Source organism: Cynoglossus semilaevis, chromosome 5 (assembly GCF_000523025.1).
Source record: "Cynoglossus semilaevis isolate Cse_v1.0 chromosome 5, Cse_v1.0, whole genome shotgun sequence".
Classification (NCBI taxonomy): Eukaryota; Metazoa; Chordata; class Actinopteri; order Pleuronectiformes; family Cynoglossidae; genus Cynoglossus; species Cynoglossus semilaevis.
Window position 1 is genome coordinate 10,470,695 of NC_024311.1, and position 19,050 is coordinate 10,489,744.

General features: G+C 41.5%; 2 protein-coding genes across 8 annotated transcripts in view; one reads left to right on the top strand and one right to left on the bottom strand.

Annotated features, from left to right (window-relative positions):
* Positions 1–1,612: 1,612 nt before the first annotated feature.
* Positions 1,613–9,934, bottom strand: asb7 (ankyrin repeat and SOCS box containing 7). 7 transcript variants are annotated; one of them, XM_008310440.3, is made up of 6 exons: positions 8,691–9,933; positions 7,885–7,957; positions 7,173–7,251; positions 6,481–6,692; positions 5,426–6,031; positions 1,613–3,761 (listed from the first exon to the last, which is right to left on the bottom strand). In XM_008310440.3, the coding sequence occupies exons 3-6, from the start codon at positions 7,208–7,210 to the stop codon at positions 3,622–3,624; spliced, it is 996 nt and encodes a 331-aa protein (XP_008308662.1). In that variant the 5' UTR covers positions 7,211–7,251; positions 7,885–7,957; positions 8,691–9,933; the 3' UTR covers positions 1,613–3,621. The 7 variants fall into 7 exon arrangements, with proteins under 7 accessions (XP_008308662.1, XP_008308661.1, XP_016888171.1 ...); XM_008310439.3 differs by lacking the exon at positions 7,885–7,957 and having other exon boundaries at positions 8,691–9,934; XM_017032682.2 differs by lacking the exon at positions 8,691–9,933 and having other exon boundaries at positions 6,481–6,671; positions 7,885–8,635.
* A 329-nt stretch (positions 9,935–10,263) lies between these two features.
* Positions 10,264–19,050, top strand: part of LOC103379030 (CD81 protein) — a 17,747-nt gene continuing 8,960 nt past the window's right edge. The window contains exons 1-2 of the mRNA XM_008310442.3: positions 10,264–10,478; positions 17,237–17,351. Of these exons, the coding sequence (XP_008308664.1) occupies positions 10,413–10,478; positions 17,237–17,351 (181 nt within the window). The 5' untranslated portion in view covers positions 10,264–10,412. The remainder of the gene's footprint in view (positions 10,479–17,236; positions 17,352–19,050) is intronic.

Genomic DNA, 19,050 nt, shown 5'->3' on the forward strand with positions numbered 1-19,050 from the left:
CTCAGCAGGACTCGTTCCAGACCCGCACCGGGACCAGCTGTGATATGCTGCTGTCTAACTTTACCAAACACAGGGCGCTATCACTGACGAGATCAGCGGTGGCATTACACCGCGAGACAATAGCGTCCCTCTGTGGCCTTCAGACACGCTAACAATAGCAGCTTTGTCTAAAAATATCAAAACGACTCTTCCTTTTCATATCTGATCCAGCACCTTCACACTGTCTCACCCGTCTCACCCGTCTAACCTGTATCAGGTACATGCAGCAATCACTCACCACAGGCTGTGGGAGAAAGTCACTTCTTCTGATGTAATGTTAGCACATCGCTGTGTTTTTACCGCCGTGGTTGGTATGTTGTGTACAAGAAAGTGTGTGTGTGTGGGTGGGGGGGCATCAAACACATTACTTTGAAGTTTGTATTTCTGCTCTTTTGGACAGAGAACTGCTAAAGTTTGGAACTTTCTCTTCACTCTCCTGTTTGTCTTGACCACAGAGTAGGCCACTGTGAAGCTGTAGATGGGCCACATGTGATCTTGGGCTTGCTAGTTGAAAATGCAGAATAGAGGATGTACACTCAATGCACTTCTCTCTTCAAACCCCCAGGGGGCCTGGGGATGGCACATTCAGCAGTGGTTTCTGCCCCCGGTATTTAAAGCTCATGGTCTTCATCCTCTGATGGCAGCTTCTTTATTACCCAGTCCTACTAACACCTGCTAGCGTTGATGTAGCCTCTGTTCTAACTGTTTAAGTTGTTAAAAGGAACAGTCTGTAAATGTTCTGGAATGACCCGTGTGGTCTGTTGCTGCGGCCGTCTGCGACGCTACAGCTGCGTCTCTGTTCTGATCAGATTCACTTCCTCTTCAGCTGTTCTCTGTTCTGATCAGATTCACTTCCTCTTCTTCTCTTCTTTTTCTGTGGTTGCTATGATTGTACTGTACTGACTGAGTGAAACAGGAAATGAGAGGATTCCAGGAGCTGCTGGTCTCCACTGGTTCTTTTATGAAGGAACTCTTTATTCTGGTGGCTGTGTCCAGGAGACGAAACCGTATCGGAGGTCAGCCGTGGTCCTGCCGAGTCAGGGGGTCCAGAAGTCGGAGAACAAAGGACTTCTTTCTGACAAATCTATCAAAAGGCTGTGTTTATGTAAATGTACTTCCTTTTATTGATCAGGAAGTTCAAAACAAGATATTTATGGTTAAACATGACCAGACTACGATTGTAGTATCACTAAACAGGAAACACTAGAGTTTAATACTCATTAGTAACATGACAATAGTTAGACACGACTTTCAGACTCCATTTACTGGGCTGTACGCACTGAGCTTGAACTGAGTTCACTGTGCTGAACTGTTCCTGCTGTGTGAACTGAACTCATTGTGTTCTGTGCACAACATTTAAACGATTCTTGATGTGGCGGTGTCTGAACTGTCGTTACTCTGCTGAGCGGTGTCCCCTACTTTTTGTTTTTTTATTAGAGTCATACACGTTGGTCAAAGACATGGCCATGTAGCAGCGTGTTAGCAACAACTCCTTCTCCCACACAATTTAGTGAAAAGTTAGATAAATGAACGCTACGGTAAATATTTTAGTTACAAAATCCATTCAAATAAAAACAGTTTCTTTTAGTTTTATTAAGAGCCTAAACTTTAATCGTCCGAATGAAAAAGTTCACAGTTTCATCTCCACAAACAGAGTGATGGATTGAAAGTCAGCACCCAAATGTTCCTGCCAGATAAAATTAAAAAAAGAGACAAATCGGTACCAAACAGTTCTAGTACAAGAAATACACATGAAAAAAACAAACAAACATGAAACACAAAGAATAAACATGAAGCACATCATTATATTAATATTAACTTTAAATACATTTAAGAAGAGCAAAGACATTTGCTTAAATAAGTCTAGAAAAATATCTGTTTTACATATTTACATCCATTGTGTGTCTGAGTGTGTGTGAGAAGTGAGGATTCTGTTCAACTTATGGTCACTTAAATTTTCCAAGACTTTTGTTCCAATTAACCACAGTGACACAAACTGGCCACAGGAGGCAGCAGGCCTGACTGCTTCCTGTCCCACACCAGGGTCCTTTCAGAAATCTGTTGGCCGTCTCCTGCTGCTGCTGTGGTCAGGTGGTCTCTCTGAGGGGGCGCTCACTGACCAGGGCAGCAGTGGGGTAAAATGGCTGATTCTGCCTTCTGGACCCTGGATTACTGGGGTTTAAAATGTTTCTGTTTCCTGTTTAAAGTATGAGTGTAAGAGCTGCTTGGTGAGGGCAGTGTGGGCTGCAGGTCACTTTCTCCTTTTTTTCATGGATGTTGATTCATTGGGGAATTTCATTCATTTTTACTTCAGGTAAAATTCACTGACAGAATATCCAAACACTTTTTATATAAAAAGAAATACTGTAACGACATCTTCACACATTTTGTCAAACGTACAAACTCCCTCATTTTCAAAAACTAAACCAACTGTTGGGGCTGGGTATCATGATGTCAACTCAGTGACGGAGCAGTTTAAAAAACTATTGTGCTTTTTTTAAGGAAGCAACAGAAGGTGGTGACAGAAGCAACATTGTGAAAGTAGAGAAAAATCAATTCAGGATCCTGACTGGACCAGTTCACTTTGCCCACATAAAAAAGGACCTTTGTTGTGGCACATGTCTCATTTCCATAAGCGTACAATTGGGCCACAGGAGTATGTGTTCTACAGTCCCGCTACTGACTTGGTGTGGCCTATATGGCCTAAGATACCAATAATCTGGACATCTGGTGTGGGCCACAAGAGAAGAGACCACAAACCTCAACCACAACCATCTCACTTACAGACCCCCAAAAGGTGGGACACATTTCTCAGGTCAGATCAGATGAAGCTGATTTAAACCAGATTAGTCCAAAAATATTGTAAACATTGGTGTGGCCTACAAACTTCAACAAAACCGGGTTCTTCAAATGTCACTGTCCAACATAGGCTTAGAAAAGGGTCAAATGTGGGCAGCTTTGAATAATGACGATGTGCGATGTGGCCTACTGCAAGTAGAGACGAATACATTTAAGAAAATCTCACAGTTTTTCAAACTTTGTTTAGGATGTAGCCCACAGTCTAGATTAGATTTGGCCAAACTTGGTCCTCAGAAATGGGAAATCAAACTTCAAACAAACGTGGCCCACTTGATCAACTAATGTGCCCACATTCTCTACTTATGACATCCATGATTCAACATGGGCAGGGGCGGGGCAAAGTTCAGATATCAGCTGCTTAAACCAAAGACTTTTGAATGTTTGTGGACAAGATTTTTTTGTGCGTCCCGATCACTGGGACAGAATACTTGTTCTCTCTGTGTGTGAACATAGATGAGAAGATTCTAGAACAGAAACTGAAAGGTTTGATCACCAACAGTAAGAACACAAACAGGTTTCACATCTCCAAACATAAATGTCATCTTGGCTCCCCCAGGTGGCGCCCTTGCTGGCATGACAGGGTCAAAGCAGGCGAGTGAAGTGACCAAAGCGAACTGGTCGTCACTCAGTTGTTTGGTCCAGACCTGTGGGCTGGATGTGTTTGCATAGTCTTCATCTGTGACAGTTTCAGTTTTCGTGTTCTTCCTCGTCACGTCGTTGTGGTCACACGTGGTCAAACTTGTGTTTAAGGTAGTCTTTCATCACTTTGGCAATCGGTAGATCCTCCAACAACTTCAGGCTCTGGAGGCCGATGCAGTGACGGATTTTTATTCGACACAAGTCCTGGAGACTCCGTGGTTGTTCTGGAAGGGAACAGGGACATGTCAAAGCCAGGTTAACGTCAACTAACTGTCAACTAATCCTGTCTCAGTTCATTTTCTTTAGTTTATTTGGTTAGATTTTTAGCCCCGCCCACCTTTAGGTTTTGGTTATCCACTGTTTTTTGCCACTTAGTTCTAGATCATTCTAGCCTGTATTTTCTGCACAATTTAGCTTTATTTTCTATATTTAGTTTTGCATTTTAAATCAAATTATACATGTATACATTTGAACATATATGTGTGGTAATATATGTATATATTTCTATGTTTAGATATGTTTGTTTCTCACATGAACTTTTTGCTAAGTTTTTTGCTACTGATTTTCATTCATTCTTTTAATAATTATATTATATTTATACTTTAATCCATTGTTCATTTTCTATTGCTTTACTTTTTAAAAATACTTTTTCCTGATTTCTATATGACCTGCAGCAGCATCAGTGTATTATCCTAGAACTCTTTTCATCTGATTTCCTGTGTGTGTTCCAGCCTGCAGTAACAGGGATTTCACTGTTAGGACTTTGTGACTAAAATTCAAAAGTTTAGATCTTTTTTTACCATATGAACTTCTGTCCAATCAACAAGTAGAAGCAAATGTGTTCAAAAGCAGTGTGAACCACCACAGGGGGCCTCCCTGACCTCAGGGGTTTGACCACCTTCTGACAGTGTCGACACTCCTGTCAGTTCGACATGAACTACAGGAAGGCTCTGATTGGCTGTTTCTAAAAGAGAAAGATTTAGCGGTAGCCACCTGAACCCTGTGTGTGTGAAAAGGGCCTGGGCCGTCTGTCAGTGGCGGTGGGCGGAGCCTGGTGCTGTGTTTGAGTTAATCCAGGTTTGATCGGTGATCTGTCAGAAAACTGATCTGTCTGATGCCTGTGTGTGGAAGGGCCTTTGATATCAAAGCTGAGCAGAGTGGAATGCGACCATTGTTCTGTGTGAATCAGACACTGCAGGTAACGTGTTCCATTCTTTTTCTTTTCTCCCTTACAGTGGAGGAGAAAGATTCTTCTGTCTCTGAACACTGCTCACTGACGCCTCCTGCTGGAAACACGACAATTTACGGTATGTACTTTCTTTCCAAATAATGTCTGTTGGCTCCGGCCCCTTCATGAGGATGGCGGGGGTCACCCCAGCTGTACTCATTAATGCCCCAGGACAAGTGTGTAGTCATAACACAGGTTTTTACACTTTTTTTTCTTTTTTATCTTCTTTTTACATGTTTAAATACTTGTTTACTTGTTTAAATTTCTTTTCCACTTTTCTAATAATCTTCTTTCTTTAAGTAACCTGACACAAACAGTGAGGAAGCTCTAGATAATATTATTACTGCCTATTATTTATCCTATTACTACTTCTTCCAACCTGTGGATTTATTCGACTACTGTAAATAAAATCTACATTGAATGGTTTTGTAACAAAGTCTTTTCAAACCTCTGTCTTTTCCTCTCCTTTTCCTCAACTTTATTCCGATGTGTTTCTAACCCTGCGTTCATGTTCCTCTTCACACCTGTCATGTTTTCTTTTGTTTTTAAATGAAAGAATGACAACACTGCCAGTTTATAGAAGAACTGTATGATTACTAATGACCTCTGTGGAGTCCACCTTGGACTGAGAGTGGTGTGTGGTTGGTTAGTGAAACTTACTGGTGACTTCCTGTAGGAAGTCTAGACACGGCCGACTGATTCCTGACATACTGACGGACACGGCCACAGGCGTCTGTCCTTCGTAGTTCCGGGTGTTGGTGTTGGCTCCGTAGGTGTAGAGCATCTGAGCGCACAGCACATCGTCCCTGAGGGCGGACAGGTGCAGTGGCGTCTGTCCGTCCTCCAGCCGTCCCAGGTTGGTGTCCGCTCCTCGCTGCAGGAACATGCGGCAGTACGAGTGGTTGCCCTTGATGACGGCATATCGCAGCAGGAAGCCATTTTGAATGTCAATGTTGGCGCTGTGGTCCAGTAGAATGCGCACGCAGCTGGAGCGCTCGCGGATGATGGCCAGCTGTAGCGGTGTGGTGCCTTTGTCGCTGAGTGGGTCTACTTCGGCCTGAAACTCCAACAGGAGCCGCACGAAAGAGTCACGACCGTAGTGGGCCGCCACGTGCAGCGGTGTCCAGCCGTCATTGCTTTTGGCGTTGATGATATCACTGCGGAACTCGGACTCCAGCATGAGACGGGCTATTCGAGCTCTGCCGTGCATAGCGGCATAGTGCAGAGCTGTGAAGCCGCCAATAAAGTCCTTCACTGTGGGGTCAGCTGTTAAAGAAGGAGTAGAAATTAAACATTGAGTAAAATGATACACCTCAGGTCTATTTGTTATATATTTTATCAGCTTATTACAACTAAATTATTTTATTTTAAAATAAAAAACAAAGGCAATGGTTAGAAACGTTTTCAGTTTTGAAGTCTGCATGATCAAAAGATTAAGTTTGTCAGTATTTTCAATATTAATAACTTTTTGTAAATGTTTTCCTTAGTGACATAATATGACCACATGGGGCAGCAGCGGACCAGTAGCTGCTGCGTCCAGTCTACACAAAAAAATGTAAATGAAAGGTCTTAGGTTTGGGAGAGTGTTGGTTACCCATCTTTATTGTACTGTCATATGTTGCCCTCTAGTGTTCAAACCGAGCACAAACCAGAAGCCAAATGATCTTTGGCAATAAATTAAGAGCATTTTAAACTAAAAAAAGAATAGTACTCACCTCCATGCTCCAGGAAAACCCTAACACACCTCTCCTTTCCTTTGGCAGCAGAGAAGTGCAGCAACGTCCAGCCATTGGCATCACGGACTTTTGGCGAGTACCCGTGCTCCAGCATCCTCCTGACCGTGCAGACATCTCCGGCTGCCACCGCAGCCTGGATCTGCAGCTCCTCATGAAGCTCCGGGTTCCTTCTGCAGTGATGGTTCAGCATCCTGTCATATTTCCAACGGTAAAGTTCATCTGTACCTAACACACGGTATAAAACCATGCCAAGCATTTTCTACCAGTGTTTATCAGTTACCGCATCTAAGAATTTTTACGAGCCAAAAGCCTGCTTATTCCCCACTATCTGTTAGCGTTTTACATTATACTTATAATTGTTTAATTTTTAAAACTTTGATTTTAAAAGTTGTTTTTTTGGGGTTATATTTAATTTGTATTTTAACTTCTTGCAACTATTTACATTATAGAGCCGTACCACTAAAGACACCTTCCGTGTTTACCCTGTTTTATGAATATTTTATATTTAAAAGTATTTTATAGTATATTTAGGAAGCCTATTTATATTGTCAGAGAAATTAAATCAAAATGATCAATGGTCATATTTAAATACCAGCTGTCGATTCATTCAGCAGTGGGTTGGTCACTGGTTCTCTGACAAGATGTTACGGTAAGAAAAACTGTCTTTTCACCTTTTGAACAGCTGATGAGAAGGACTTCTCTTGGTCATATCGGAGCTGCAGCTGTCGGTGTTCAGCTGCACAGTCGAGGCTGCAACACAGTAAACACCCAGAACAATCAAACCTCAACAACACACAAGGGTTACTCTGTAAATATTTGACAAAGTACAAACTGAAGAATAAAGCAGATTTAGGAAAGTCGTTAGAACCTGTTGTTGTCTGTCTTTCATCAGACTGATCTCAAAATATACGTTGTATGTGATCAACTCTTCTGGGACGGACTCCCATCATTACTGCTCAGCCCACATTGATGGTACAAGCGCTTCGAAATATGTATATATAAATACTGTATACATTTGTATGTAGACATACACGTACATGCATATACATATATATATATATATTTATATACGTATATCTTCTGATGCAAACGCATATAGCACTGCGCTGTGACGTGAAATAAAACTGATAAATCGCTCGACTGTAAAGAATGGACGTCATTTAGTTTTGGTGTTTGTTGCTTTATTTACTTGACTGTTGAAGCTAACATTGAGAGGCTAACTAACTCATCAACGTTAGCCTGGCTAAGCTAATGCTCACTTAAATTGTTTAACAACGCCAATGATATAGCTTCAAATTGAACCTTACGAAAAGTCGAAACGTTAAACTTCATTTTGTGACCAAAGCAACAGTTTTGAATGAAACAGAAGAGGAGAAGATTTACTTGACAGACGAGGAGCCGATGATGAAGTGAGCCGCTCCGCTTCCGTCAAAGCTGCATTTTGTGCTCTTTTTCTCTAAAGAAATCAAACTACAGTCATCGGTATGAAGTAAAAGACTCCGCTAAATGTCTGTTTCTGCAACGCTGTGTATTTGTTGTACTCTTAAACAATCTGTTTCAACAACAAAGTCTTTTTCTTTCTGCCTGTGCACTGAACTTCCGGTTAAGTCCTTTCACAACAAAGGTCATCAACAAAACTAACAACAATCGCATATCCGGTTGACCCCTTTCTAGGGGATTTCACAACAAAAGTTAGCGATAACGAAACAGGTCTCACTTCTTAACCCACAAAACAAGACAAAACACAATATTTACACTAACAGGCCTACATTGGAGATTGACACAAGGCAGAAGTTGGTGCAGCACAATCCCATGCAACCTCATTTACCACAGTCAAATTACCAATGTTTTAGAAGATATTTAAGGGATAACGGTAGCTAGACTGAAAAGAAAATCCATGACAGCAAACTAACTTCATTGATGTAGTGTGTTCATTCATCCACACACATGTCTTGTCATGTTTACCTAGTGTTAGTGGCCATCTGGGTCTCAGTGGAGTGAGTCACCCAGGCACAAATATTTACAAGTTTAATAGTTTTCCATTGGCACTGCAAGTTGTTCAATTTATAACATGTGACTATTTTTTCCACAGCCCCCCCACCACCCTCCCATGTTGTTGAGACTAGACCTAGAACATGACTAGGTCTGATAACTCATCTTCATATCTAATTAGTAGAGGAATGTTTTACCTTGACCAACGTTGTTCCTTCCTGTCACCTGAACAGCTCAGACTGTGGACTCCAACTGATGAGTGTTAGCAGGGATCTCCGTCTGAGTCCAGTGAGTCACCTCAGCATGAATTTTTGCCAGTTTAAAAGTTTTCCATTTTCACGTCAACCTGATCAATTTATTACATTTGACATCTGATTTTTTCTTCTTCTCTTGAACAGGTTGTTTTCAATGGTAATGGGTTGTCTGAAAGGGTTTTGAAAGATGGTCTGGCACTCCTGGTATGCGGCCTCCTGGTCTGAGCTTTTTGCTAATAGCAGCACAAAGTTTGGATTCATTGTGGTGATCATAAGAGAAGGGATTTGTCCAAAGGTCTTGTTGGGTTATCTCCCACACTGGGGGTCTGGTTCTGTAGATTTGGACCTAGCCTAAATCCATTGTCATCATGTTGACTTGTGTAGTCGTTGACCTGTTGTGATCATTCATCCACTGGTCTGGTCAGGTTTACCTTGACCATCTTTGTTTCCTTCTGTCCCCTCAGACCGGCATGGTAGACACTGGGTCTGGGAACGCCACTGTAACCATCTCGTTTGCACTGAGAAGTGGCGTTTGCCGGCAGCCAGGTCTGGGTGCCGTTTTCACGTCTCATGTGGCTCATCTTGGTCTGAGTCGCATGAGTAACCCTGGCACGAATATTTGCCAGTTTGATTGCTTTCCTTCGCAGCTCCCACTCATTCCATTCATATGATTTAACAATGTTTGTCTCCATTGGATGAAGGAGTGTCTGTGTGCCGCTTTCACTTTTAGTAACGGGTTCTGCTGGTAAACCCTCTGACATCGGAGGCTCAGATGATGGAGTAACTCGGTGCAGTTGTCTGGTTCTGGATTTCTTGACTGCAGCAGTGCTGACTCGAGCATTTTGTAAGGCATTTCTTGATGTGGTTAAACATGGTGTGATCTTTCTGGGAAATGACAGTAACTCAAAGCTGTTACTCTCCATGTCTGTGTTAATCAGTGATGACGAAACAAGTCAACCCCTAACCTAATATCAGTGTAAACAAAGGGGTTGGTTTTGGGATCTCAATGATTAAAGGACAATCCTTTAATGTCTATCATTAGCTTGTTTAATCTCAGTGATGTCATTTTGTGTGATGTCACATGTTGTGAAAATATATCCACATCTATCAAGAACATCCTCCATCTTATTTTATCCTGAAATAAAATAACTAATATTTTAAACATTCTTCATTGTATCTAATCTTTGGAAAATACACACACCAATATATATTTATATCAAATGTTAAACATACAGTGAACAGAAAAATCATTAAATAATCATAAAATAATGAGTGAAATAATATTAATATCATTAATATTGCTATTGTTTTTTGTTTCATTATTATAATTTTTGCTGGATTGAAGCATAAAACCACTTGTTGAGACAGTTGTAGAGACAAAGGTCTTCTCGCGTTCATTTAAAAAGGAAAGATTTCACTCCGGTCCAGCAGGTGTCGCTTCTCTACCTTTTTTTTCCCACCGAGGAAAAATCAGACACCGTCCGAGGGCGGAGTCATTATTGTGTTGTAGGCGTGGTTTTTTGAGCCCCTGGGTGTGTCGACTGTCTGAGCTTCGGTCTGAGCAAACAATCGTCCAACGCTGAAGTGTTTCAGACGCCAAACTGCGTTTACCGCCGTTTTCTTTCCTTGTCTACAGTTCACCGACTCTTTGTCTCCGACATCGCCATGGGAGTGGAAGGCTGCACCAAATGCATTAAATATCTGCTCTTCTTCTTCAACTTCATTTTCTGGGTAAGCACGCTGTTTAGTTAACATAAACATATGCTTTCTGCGTTTAGTTATAACGGTTCTGACCTCATTGAAACATGGCGGCTTCAAGACGAGCACGTGACGCCATGCTAGTCTTTTCCCTTTCGTATTTTCATACAAAACATGAAGCAGGACCAAACTGACGATGTTTTTTCTTGAACAGCAGAAAAACATGGCGAAGAAATAAAACGAGAGTGCGCACGAGCACGCGCATGACCACACACTGCAGTCTTCTAAAAGCATTTTAATGAATGGAAACGTACAAAATAATTGATAAATGTATTGATGTTACTCACCAATATAGTGGACTGAAAATATTTCGTTAACGTATTTCTAATGATTTGAAAACGCAGTTTGTGCTGCTTATTGGAATTTTCTAAGCAAATAAGGAGTTTAAACGTAACAGTGGTGAGGTAAAAACCTACCAAAGTCGGAAAAGAAAACTGAAAGTTAGATGAAATAGTTGAACCTAACCAACCTGGCTAAATATAAGCTTGGAAAGAATTGAAAGTGAGACAGGAAAAACAGCCTTAAGACAAGTTAACCAGGAAATGTCACACTACCCCAAAATAAAGCTAAACACAAACTATAACAACATAGTGATAAAAATAGCCAAAAGATAGTTGGAATTTAAAAGTTATTAAAATAGTTACACATTTAGAAAAGGGTACAAGATGAACCTGGAAATACCAAAAATATCATTAAATTCCTGAAATTAGTTAATGTTTCAAAAGTGGAAAAATAACAAAAACTCTGTTCTTGCCTTGATATATAAAAACATGGCTACATACTTTAGTTTTTTTTTCCATCTATATAACTTGTTGCCCAAAACAGTTTTATCCTTGTGAGAGCTGTTAAAATTCATGTACACCTATTATTTGAATCTATCGGTGTTGTTTTTTTTAAATACTTTTCCATTCACCGTGGCAATAAATCACAGTGGCTGAAGAAGATGAGGGCTTGATGCAGTAAAGGCGTGTCATTGTGTGTTGGTTGCTGCCCCCATTCCACTGTCGTGATGTTTGTGGTGGAATGTTGTGGCTTCCTCATCAGTCCACACATTTTCTCCTCTCTTCTGTTGATTTCCACATTTAAAGACATTGTAATGTTTGCCTTCCAGCAGCATTGGTTTGGAATTTGTTGCTCAACTAACACTGTGCTATAGTCTTTGTTCTCTTAATTTTCTACAGAACACAATCTAAAGGTCAGCTATTGAGGTAGCAATGGTGTGGTGACATGATGGCTCAACGTTTAGACCGGATATTACTGTCATAAGAGTTATCTTGTGGGTAGTTTAAATATAGTCAGTGTTAAAGAAGAGTTGCAACTTCCAGTAACTTTAGTTGATGACTAATAACCCTGTGATATTACAGTCACACTCTGGGGGAGACGTCTGGGGGTGACGGGGTGTGATCCCAGACACAGCCAGTCTACAGGACCTATGTATGGTGTACCATTAGTTGACCTCTCAGTGTAGTGGACTGTCAGCAGCTGACTGCATCCATCAGCCTGCTGTCGCTGACATCACCTGTGACTCCTTAGGCTCGTGGAGGGTGGGGTCACTTTGTGCTTTCACTAATGTTGACTGTTTTGTTTATCGTGTATGTGTGGTTTTTCAACATCAACAACTAACATTTCCCTTTACTGTTGCCCAACTGACTAGTCTAATTCATCTGGACTGTCAACTCTAAACAAATAGTTTGTTGGCGCCCTGAAACATGAATGGCAGTAAATGGGTGATTTGTCTGCAGTGTGTGGTGCTTCCAGTGCTTATTGAGACGAGACAAGTGTTGAATCTGTGTGAGCTGTTACCCTTTGCCCTCTGTCTCTACTTCCTGTGGGTGATAAGATAGGAGTCGTTGTCTTTTTATCTCAAATGATCTTGCGATCTTAACCCTTTATTTAGCACCATTGACAAATATCATTAGGGCACTTCGATTTTTGACTTTGAGAAAGTGAGAGGCCAAGTACAGAGGTCAGTACAGAGTTGTGGGACCTAAATGGAAACATAATTTTTGCCCCACACACACCTCCTCCCCACACCCTGTGAACCGTCAGTGGAAAATGTTAGTAAAAGTCAGCGCAGATCTGGACAACAGCCACATTTTATTGTGATGTTTAAAAGGCCTTCTCAAGCAGTCGTAGAATCTTATCCAGATCTCCTACGATGTAGGGACAAATGTACTGTCGCGTTTGTCTGAGGTTTGTTTGAACTAAACTCCCCTCTCTCCCCCCACTCGTCTGTGTGTGTGCATAGATTTTCAGTGGTTTTCTGTTGCAGTGAAGACTCTGTTCTGCTGCTGGTGGATCATGGAAAAGTTTAGTTGGACTCTTATGTAAGATGCTCTGACTCTGTTCTCAAACCACTCTATTGTTAAAAATACGACTTAATTTGACACTTATTTTTTTAGCTGCTCTGCCATTTCTTCAAAAATGATGCAGATATGTCTACAACCACAGGTATAGCATCCACGTTTTCTTCGATTAACACCGTGTTCTGTGGTGGCATCACATCTTCTGTCTGATTGTCTATAGTCTGGCAGCAGTTGAATTGGAAAAAAAAGTAAGTTAATGCAACTGTTAATAAAATGGCGTAAAGACCTGCAGCATACGGCTGGTCCTCGCCTGGATGGTCACACTTTCCTGTAACTGAGGACTTGATGTAAACCTGGTCTACACATGGTTCTGAAAGTTGATCATATTGCCTCGATCATTTAGTCCAGATTGTTCTATTGAGGAAGAGTGTTTCAAAACCCAGTAGTTGTCATGATTTCCACACACGTGGAGTTTCCTTCACACTGTGGTTACTGCAGCAAGACGCGGTCGTTAAACTGCACTAAGCCGCTGTTGTCGACTCGTTGTTTGTTCAACTGCCATTAAAACCTGTGTTCCTTTGTTCTGGACTGTGATGTGAAAGGTAGTTATTGGCATTGAGTTAAATTACATTTCTTTTTCCTAATGGAAAAGTCTTTCTACAGTGAAACTGTTTTTCTTTTATCAGCCCTGAATCTGTGTCAGTACCTCATACAAAGATACTTCAAACAAACCTGAACTGCGCCTTCAAGACACTTGAGTATTTCAGGAAATGCTGTCTCTTCAGATGGTGTTCCCCTTGACAGCCATTATCAGTGATGAATGGCAACTAAGTGCTGCTGCGGCGCTGTAGCTGCACTAGCTGTGAGGTGGAGCGTTAATAATAAAAATGCTGCCAAAGTAACCACATTAACTGAGATGCTGAGGCAGGGCGTAGGAAAAGTCACAGTGAAAACCCTCCGAACTGTCGCATCTAAAATAACAGAACAATGTTAATTCTTCAGATGGAAACATTCTGTCAGTGGGGTTGATACTGGAACCAACAAACATCTGGTTTTTCCGTAGAGATTTAGTCAAATTTTTCCTGGTTTCCACCATTTCATTAGGCCTGTTGTTGTTGCTGAGGTAAAACATTGAATCACTTCTTTAACTGACGCTTTCCTGCAAGTTAGTCACTATTATTGGTTAACTCTCTTTTCCTTTGAATAACTATCATTTGGTTACCATTCAGTGACGTTTATTTGCTAAGTTTATGGTATATCTCAGCCACCTCATATGATATTTGACTTTTTTCTGTGTGATTAAATTCTGCATTTTTTATGTATGCTTTTAGTTGGTGCACAAGAAACTTTGGTGAAGTCCAACTTGAGTTTCCGTTTTTTATGCATTTATTTTTTTCAAATGATTTTTATGTGTATTTGCAAAAATTTGAAGATTTTTAGTTATAGTTCTCAATGTTTTCATAGTTCTCATGTTTAAAAAGAATAGCTGGTTAATAACTCCTGGATCAGACCTGTTCAGTCTGGACCAGGCTGTAGTTGTAGCATCTGCCCACTTCATACAGACAGAAACGGAGGAGCTGCTGTTTCTATAAATCACACCAGACCCTGAGAGGGTGAAGAGGCAACAGGCGGCGGAGTGTTGGTGGATGATGGTGGGGGGTGGGGGTAAAAGCCTGTGTGTCCTGGTTATAGTGGTTTTATGGGAATGGCAGACAGCAGCACTCCCTGCCCCCTTCCCTTTCTCCCCCCCCCCACAAGCATGCCCCGCATTCTACAACCCCCTGCACAAGCGTCCAAGAGCAGAAATAGATGCTGGTGGGGGTGGACCAAACTGGGGCTAAACTGATTTCACAGTAGCTGATATTTTTACCCAGAGTGCTTCATTCTAAAAAAGTGAGATTAATGTTGCATCAGAACCGATGTTAGGACCTCTGCCGTCCGCCAGTCTGAGCCTCTTTCCTCTGTTACTGAATTAAACCCACGACTGTGAAGATGAATTTACTGCCCCCCCAGAACAGAATGCACTGCTCTCACGGTGTAATTCTCCACCACCACCAGTGAATTAATGAGTCCCACACTCAACAGATCCAGCTCCAACTTATTTTAAATGTTTTAGTTCATTACCATTATCTCTGACCCATTTAGACCTTATGTAGCCCACAGCCAGGTTATCTACCCTAATCAAATGTTTATTAAGCTGTGCTTGGCTTCTACTGACATTCCTCCTAAACAGTACCAATGGTACTAAAGCACATTTAGTCTGATGTAGCCATGTTGCATTGAAATTACCACCGGGATCCCAGATCAAAACTAGGACCTGGTTCGTTTGGTACCAGGTACCAGAAAAAGGCTAACTGAAAGGTATGAGACAAATATAAACTGATTGAATCAGATTATTGCCAAATATCATCCAGGTAGTGTAACAGTAATGATGAGTGAGAAGGAGGGCGTGAGGAGGTAAGGGAGGGAGGAGGTGAGTCAGTCTGACGGCCTCAGGCTGGTATGATTTCCTGTGGAACTCTGTGGTGCACCTTAATGAAGTAGGTCTTGAACTCGAGGACCCCCCTGGCTCTGACACACCTGTTGTGTACCAACTGTACCAACATACAGTGTCCGTCCTGGGGGGCGTGGCCTCTGTCAAGTACAGCTATAATTCAAGGATTCAAGGAGTTTTTATTGTCTGTGAGACAAATGTTAGACATGGGATGAACGAAATCTGCTGCCCTAGTCCCGGTTCATTTGTTACCCTGGTTCATTTGTTTCCCTGGTCCTGGTTCAAGCCCCATAAGTAAAAGACTGAAACAAAGTTAAGTGACTTATGTTAGTCTTTCTCAGGAATCTTCTTCTGAACTTTGATGAGTTTCAGTGAATCATTGGTGATTCGCATGTGGAGGAGGTGGAGAGTTTATTTCAGTTAGCCACTCAGTGTGTGTGTGTGTGAGAGAGAGAGTGCGTGTGTTTGTGGGCATGTTCTGATCCTGTTGCCAGGCACCGACTGTTGCCAGGCACCGACTGTTGCCAGGCAGCGCCTGGCCTCAACTGTGGAATGGAAAAGGAGGAGTTTGACGACTGAGGAAAAGAGGAGTCTGTTTTGGTTTCAGTCTCTTCACTGACACCAGGACTTTAATTTTTTTCCCATAGTGTTTAATTATAAATGAAGAAAAAAGAAAAAGAAAAGAAAAGTTCAAACCGTCTGTGACCATGGAGTTACACAATGACTGCTATGTTTAGGACTTCCATGTCTCACTCCAAACACAGAAGCTTTGGGATGACGCGGTGGTGAGGGAGGGTAGACAATTCACTAAAAGTTAAGCTTCCCATCATGTACAGGGTTTCCCTAAAGGAAACTGGCCCACTGATGATGTAAGGGAGGGGGTGTGGTGTGGTGGGGGGTTCTCTGATGATTTAATCCAAAGCTGCACCTATCTGGTTTCCTCAGATGTCACAGCGTTTCCTCCAGGCTTTTGGATTTGTTTTTTCTTCTGTCTGACTGAGGTACTGAGTTTCTGCTCATCTTTCTTCTGGAACAAGTGGCGTCACATGTTGCTGAAGTGTATTGTGGAGATGTCACTTTTTCCAAAAATAGGGTTTCAACAAACCTGACATGAGACTGAAGACTTTTAGGATCTGGGCTGGTGTGCATTCTAATATAAATTAAAACTCAACCTGTACTGCAGGCACAAAGGCTTAGATTTTAAACAAAAACAAAATGTTTTCAGAATTTAATTTTTTTTCCATTATTGACTAAATAACTTTTTTTTAAAGCTTGAATTAATTGACTCCTAATGTCTTTGTTGCTGCTGTCAAAGGAGCTGGAGACAGATTGATCACAGAGTTCTACTGGTTTTAAACAGTGTTACTACTTCAGTGTCTCTCGCCTCTCACCAAACATCTGCCTTTAAAATGAGTGACTTCCGGAGAAAAGGCCTACATTCATTCACACATCTGCTGCTGAATCCACTTCAGGGTTTGGGGGCATGTGGAGCCAGCATTTGGGTGAGGGTAGGGTTACATTCTGGACTGTATAGAGCCAACAGAACAGCCCTTCACACTCATTCACACTCACTAAATGATCCCACACTAGGACGGGGACCAGAGCTTTGGTGTCACGTTTCATTCATATCAGACTTTCTGAAGTAATACCCCTGCAGACCTGTAAGGTGGTCTGATCAACACCGTTAGAAGAAGACAGTGATGTTATATGATTTATATTAATGGGAAAAACCTTTTATTCCAGTTGCTACTGATTCACTGACTGGTTAGAAAAACCAGGACAGTACTTTTATGATGTTTTTTTTTATTTTGTGGGCGTGGCCTGGGATATTCCCTATGTGATTCTTTTTTATGTTCTGTTTGTTGTGACTCATTGTTGTTGTTCTCTATTAAAAAAAGATTTTAAATTGGATGTTGTTCTCTATGTTCCAGTTGACAGGGGGAGTCATCCTGGGCGTGGCCCTGTGGTTGAGACATGACCCAAAGACCAGTAACCTGCTGGAGCTGGAGTTCGAGGGAACCCACCCCCCCAGCACCTTCTACATAAGTATGATGTGGTCTTTTCTTCAATGGTATCACAAGAATTTTCTATGTTCATGTGAACAAATATTACAACGTACACTCCAACAAACCAGATCCCATTACTCGGAAACATTTTGTCACAGGTTCCTGACTTGTGACAAAATTCAGTGAGGATTTATTCTGGAGAATATTCCTGACCATATTTGACCTTGTTGTGCAAATGTTGCTGTAAAAAAACATTTGTTAGAAGACTAAAAACTACATTTTTTTCTCTGTAAAGTAACTTGTGGATTTTAATATCATTGAAGTAATTTGGTTGATTATTTGTAATTTATTGACGTCACCCATATTTCAGTGTATCCTCAGGTGTCCACACCACTGTCAGGGCGAGAAGCAGAAACAGATTCATCTTTACATTAAATATTCATGATAAGAAATCACCCTCAACATTCTCCAGTCTGTTAGAACCAATTGACTGCCATCAGGGATTTATATCACCAAAGATTACTTTAATATGTTAAATAAATAAATAAACCTGATGGACTTCTGGTTCTGCTTTTAACACATAGGTCATTTGAATGATTCATGGAAACGAGGACCTCTTTGCTCTGTGCGTTGTTACGAGTAACTGCACGTTTTAGATTACTTCAATCTAATCTAATCTGATCTAATCTAGCCTAGTACTCCCAGTCGGACACTTTGACTTGTGTTGGACTTGACTTGTGTCAGTAACCTGGCTGTCAGTGGAGTGATCCTGGAGTCAGGCCTCATGACATCAGCAGTGACTTGTGACTTGTTCTTAGTGAAAGCATGCAGCTCATCACATGACTCTATTTAAATACTTCACACCCACTCATGAAGTTAACTCTTCTGACCTCTGGTGTCCAGAGTGCAGCGGCTGTTCCTCCTGTTTAGATGAGGGAACATCAGAGCCAAGTTCTCAGAGAACATGTCATTGCTCACAGGAAGTGAGGAGCGACGCTTCAACTTGTGCTCGTGGTATTTTGTGTCACTGTGTAGTGTTTGACCTGATGGGGGCGTAGTGGTTCTTAGAATCCTCTGTGCTTTTATAATCGTCATAGATTTTCTCAAGAGGAACGTGTGAGGAAATGAGCCTGTTACCATCAATACTTCCTGTTTTGAGAGGCTGACTTTTTGACCTTACAACTTACTACTTACCTTGTTGAAAATGCATTAAAACATTAGTTATTTGACTTTGGTGATGTTGTCTATCATTGATCAGAGTTTGATGTTGGTGCAGGGACTTCCTGATTATGTGGTTTACAAACCTAAACCCACTTTATCCATGGTTGACTCCCTGTAGTACCAGAGACATCCAGTGTTTTTGGATTGGAAAGCTGGTGCAGCCGCAGGTCGTCGTTAGACGATTTAAACCCGACTCTTGACAACTGCAGGGAAGTTAAACAGTAAAACAGGTCCAAAGGGCAGAAGAACTTTGTATCTTTTTGCTCCCACTGCGTAGACACACTGGGGCAGTGTTTTTAGAGTAGACGGGCAGGTGACCCACACCAGCCTCAGATCTGGGAAGTATGGATGCTCCTAAATTGTGGGATGCGTGATTTCTTCCGTTTATGTCTGTCTTTAAAAACAGAACCGATGTTCCTTTGGATGTTTCCATCCGATTCTTTTGTTCACATGAGTTCCTAACTCTGCCTTGTTTACCAGAGGTTTCTGTTTATTCCACAAACATACAGGGGGAGTGG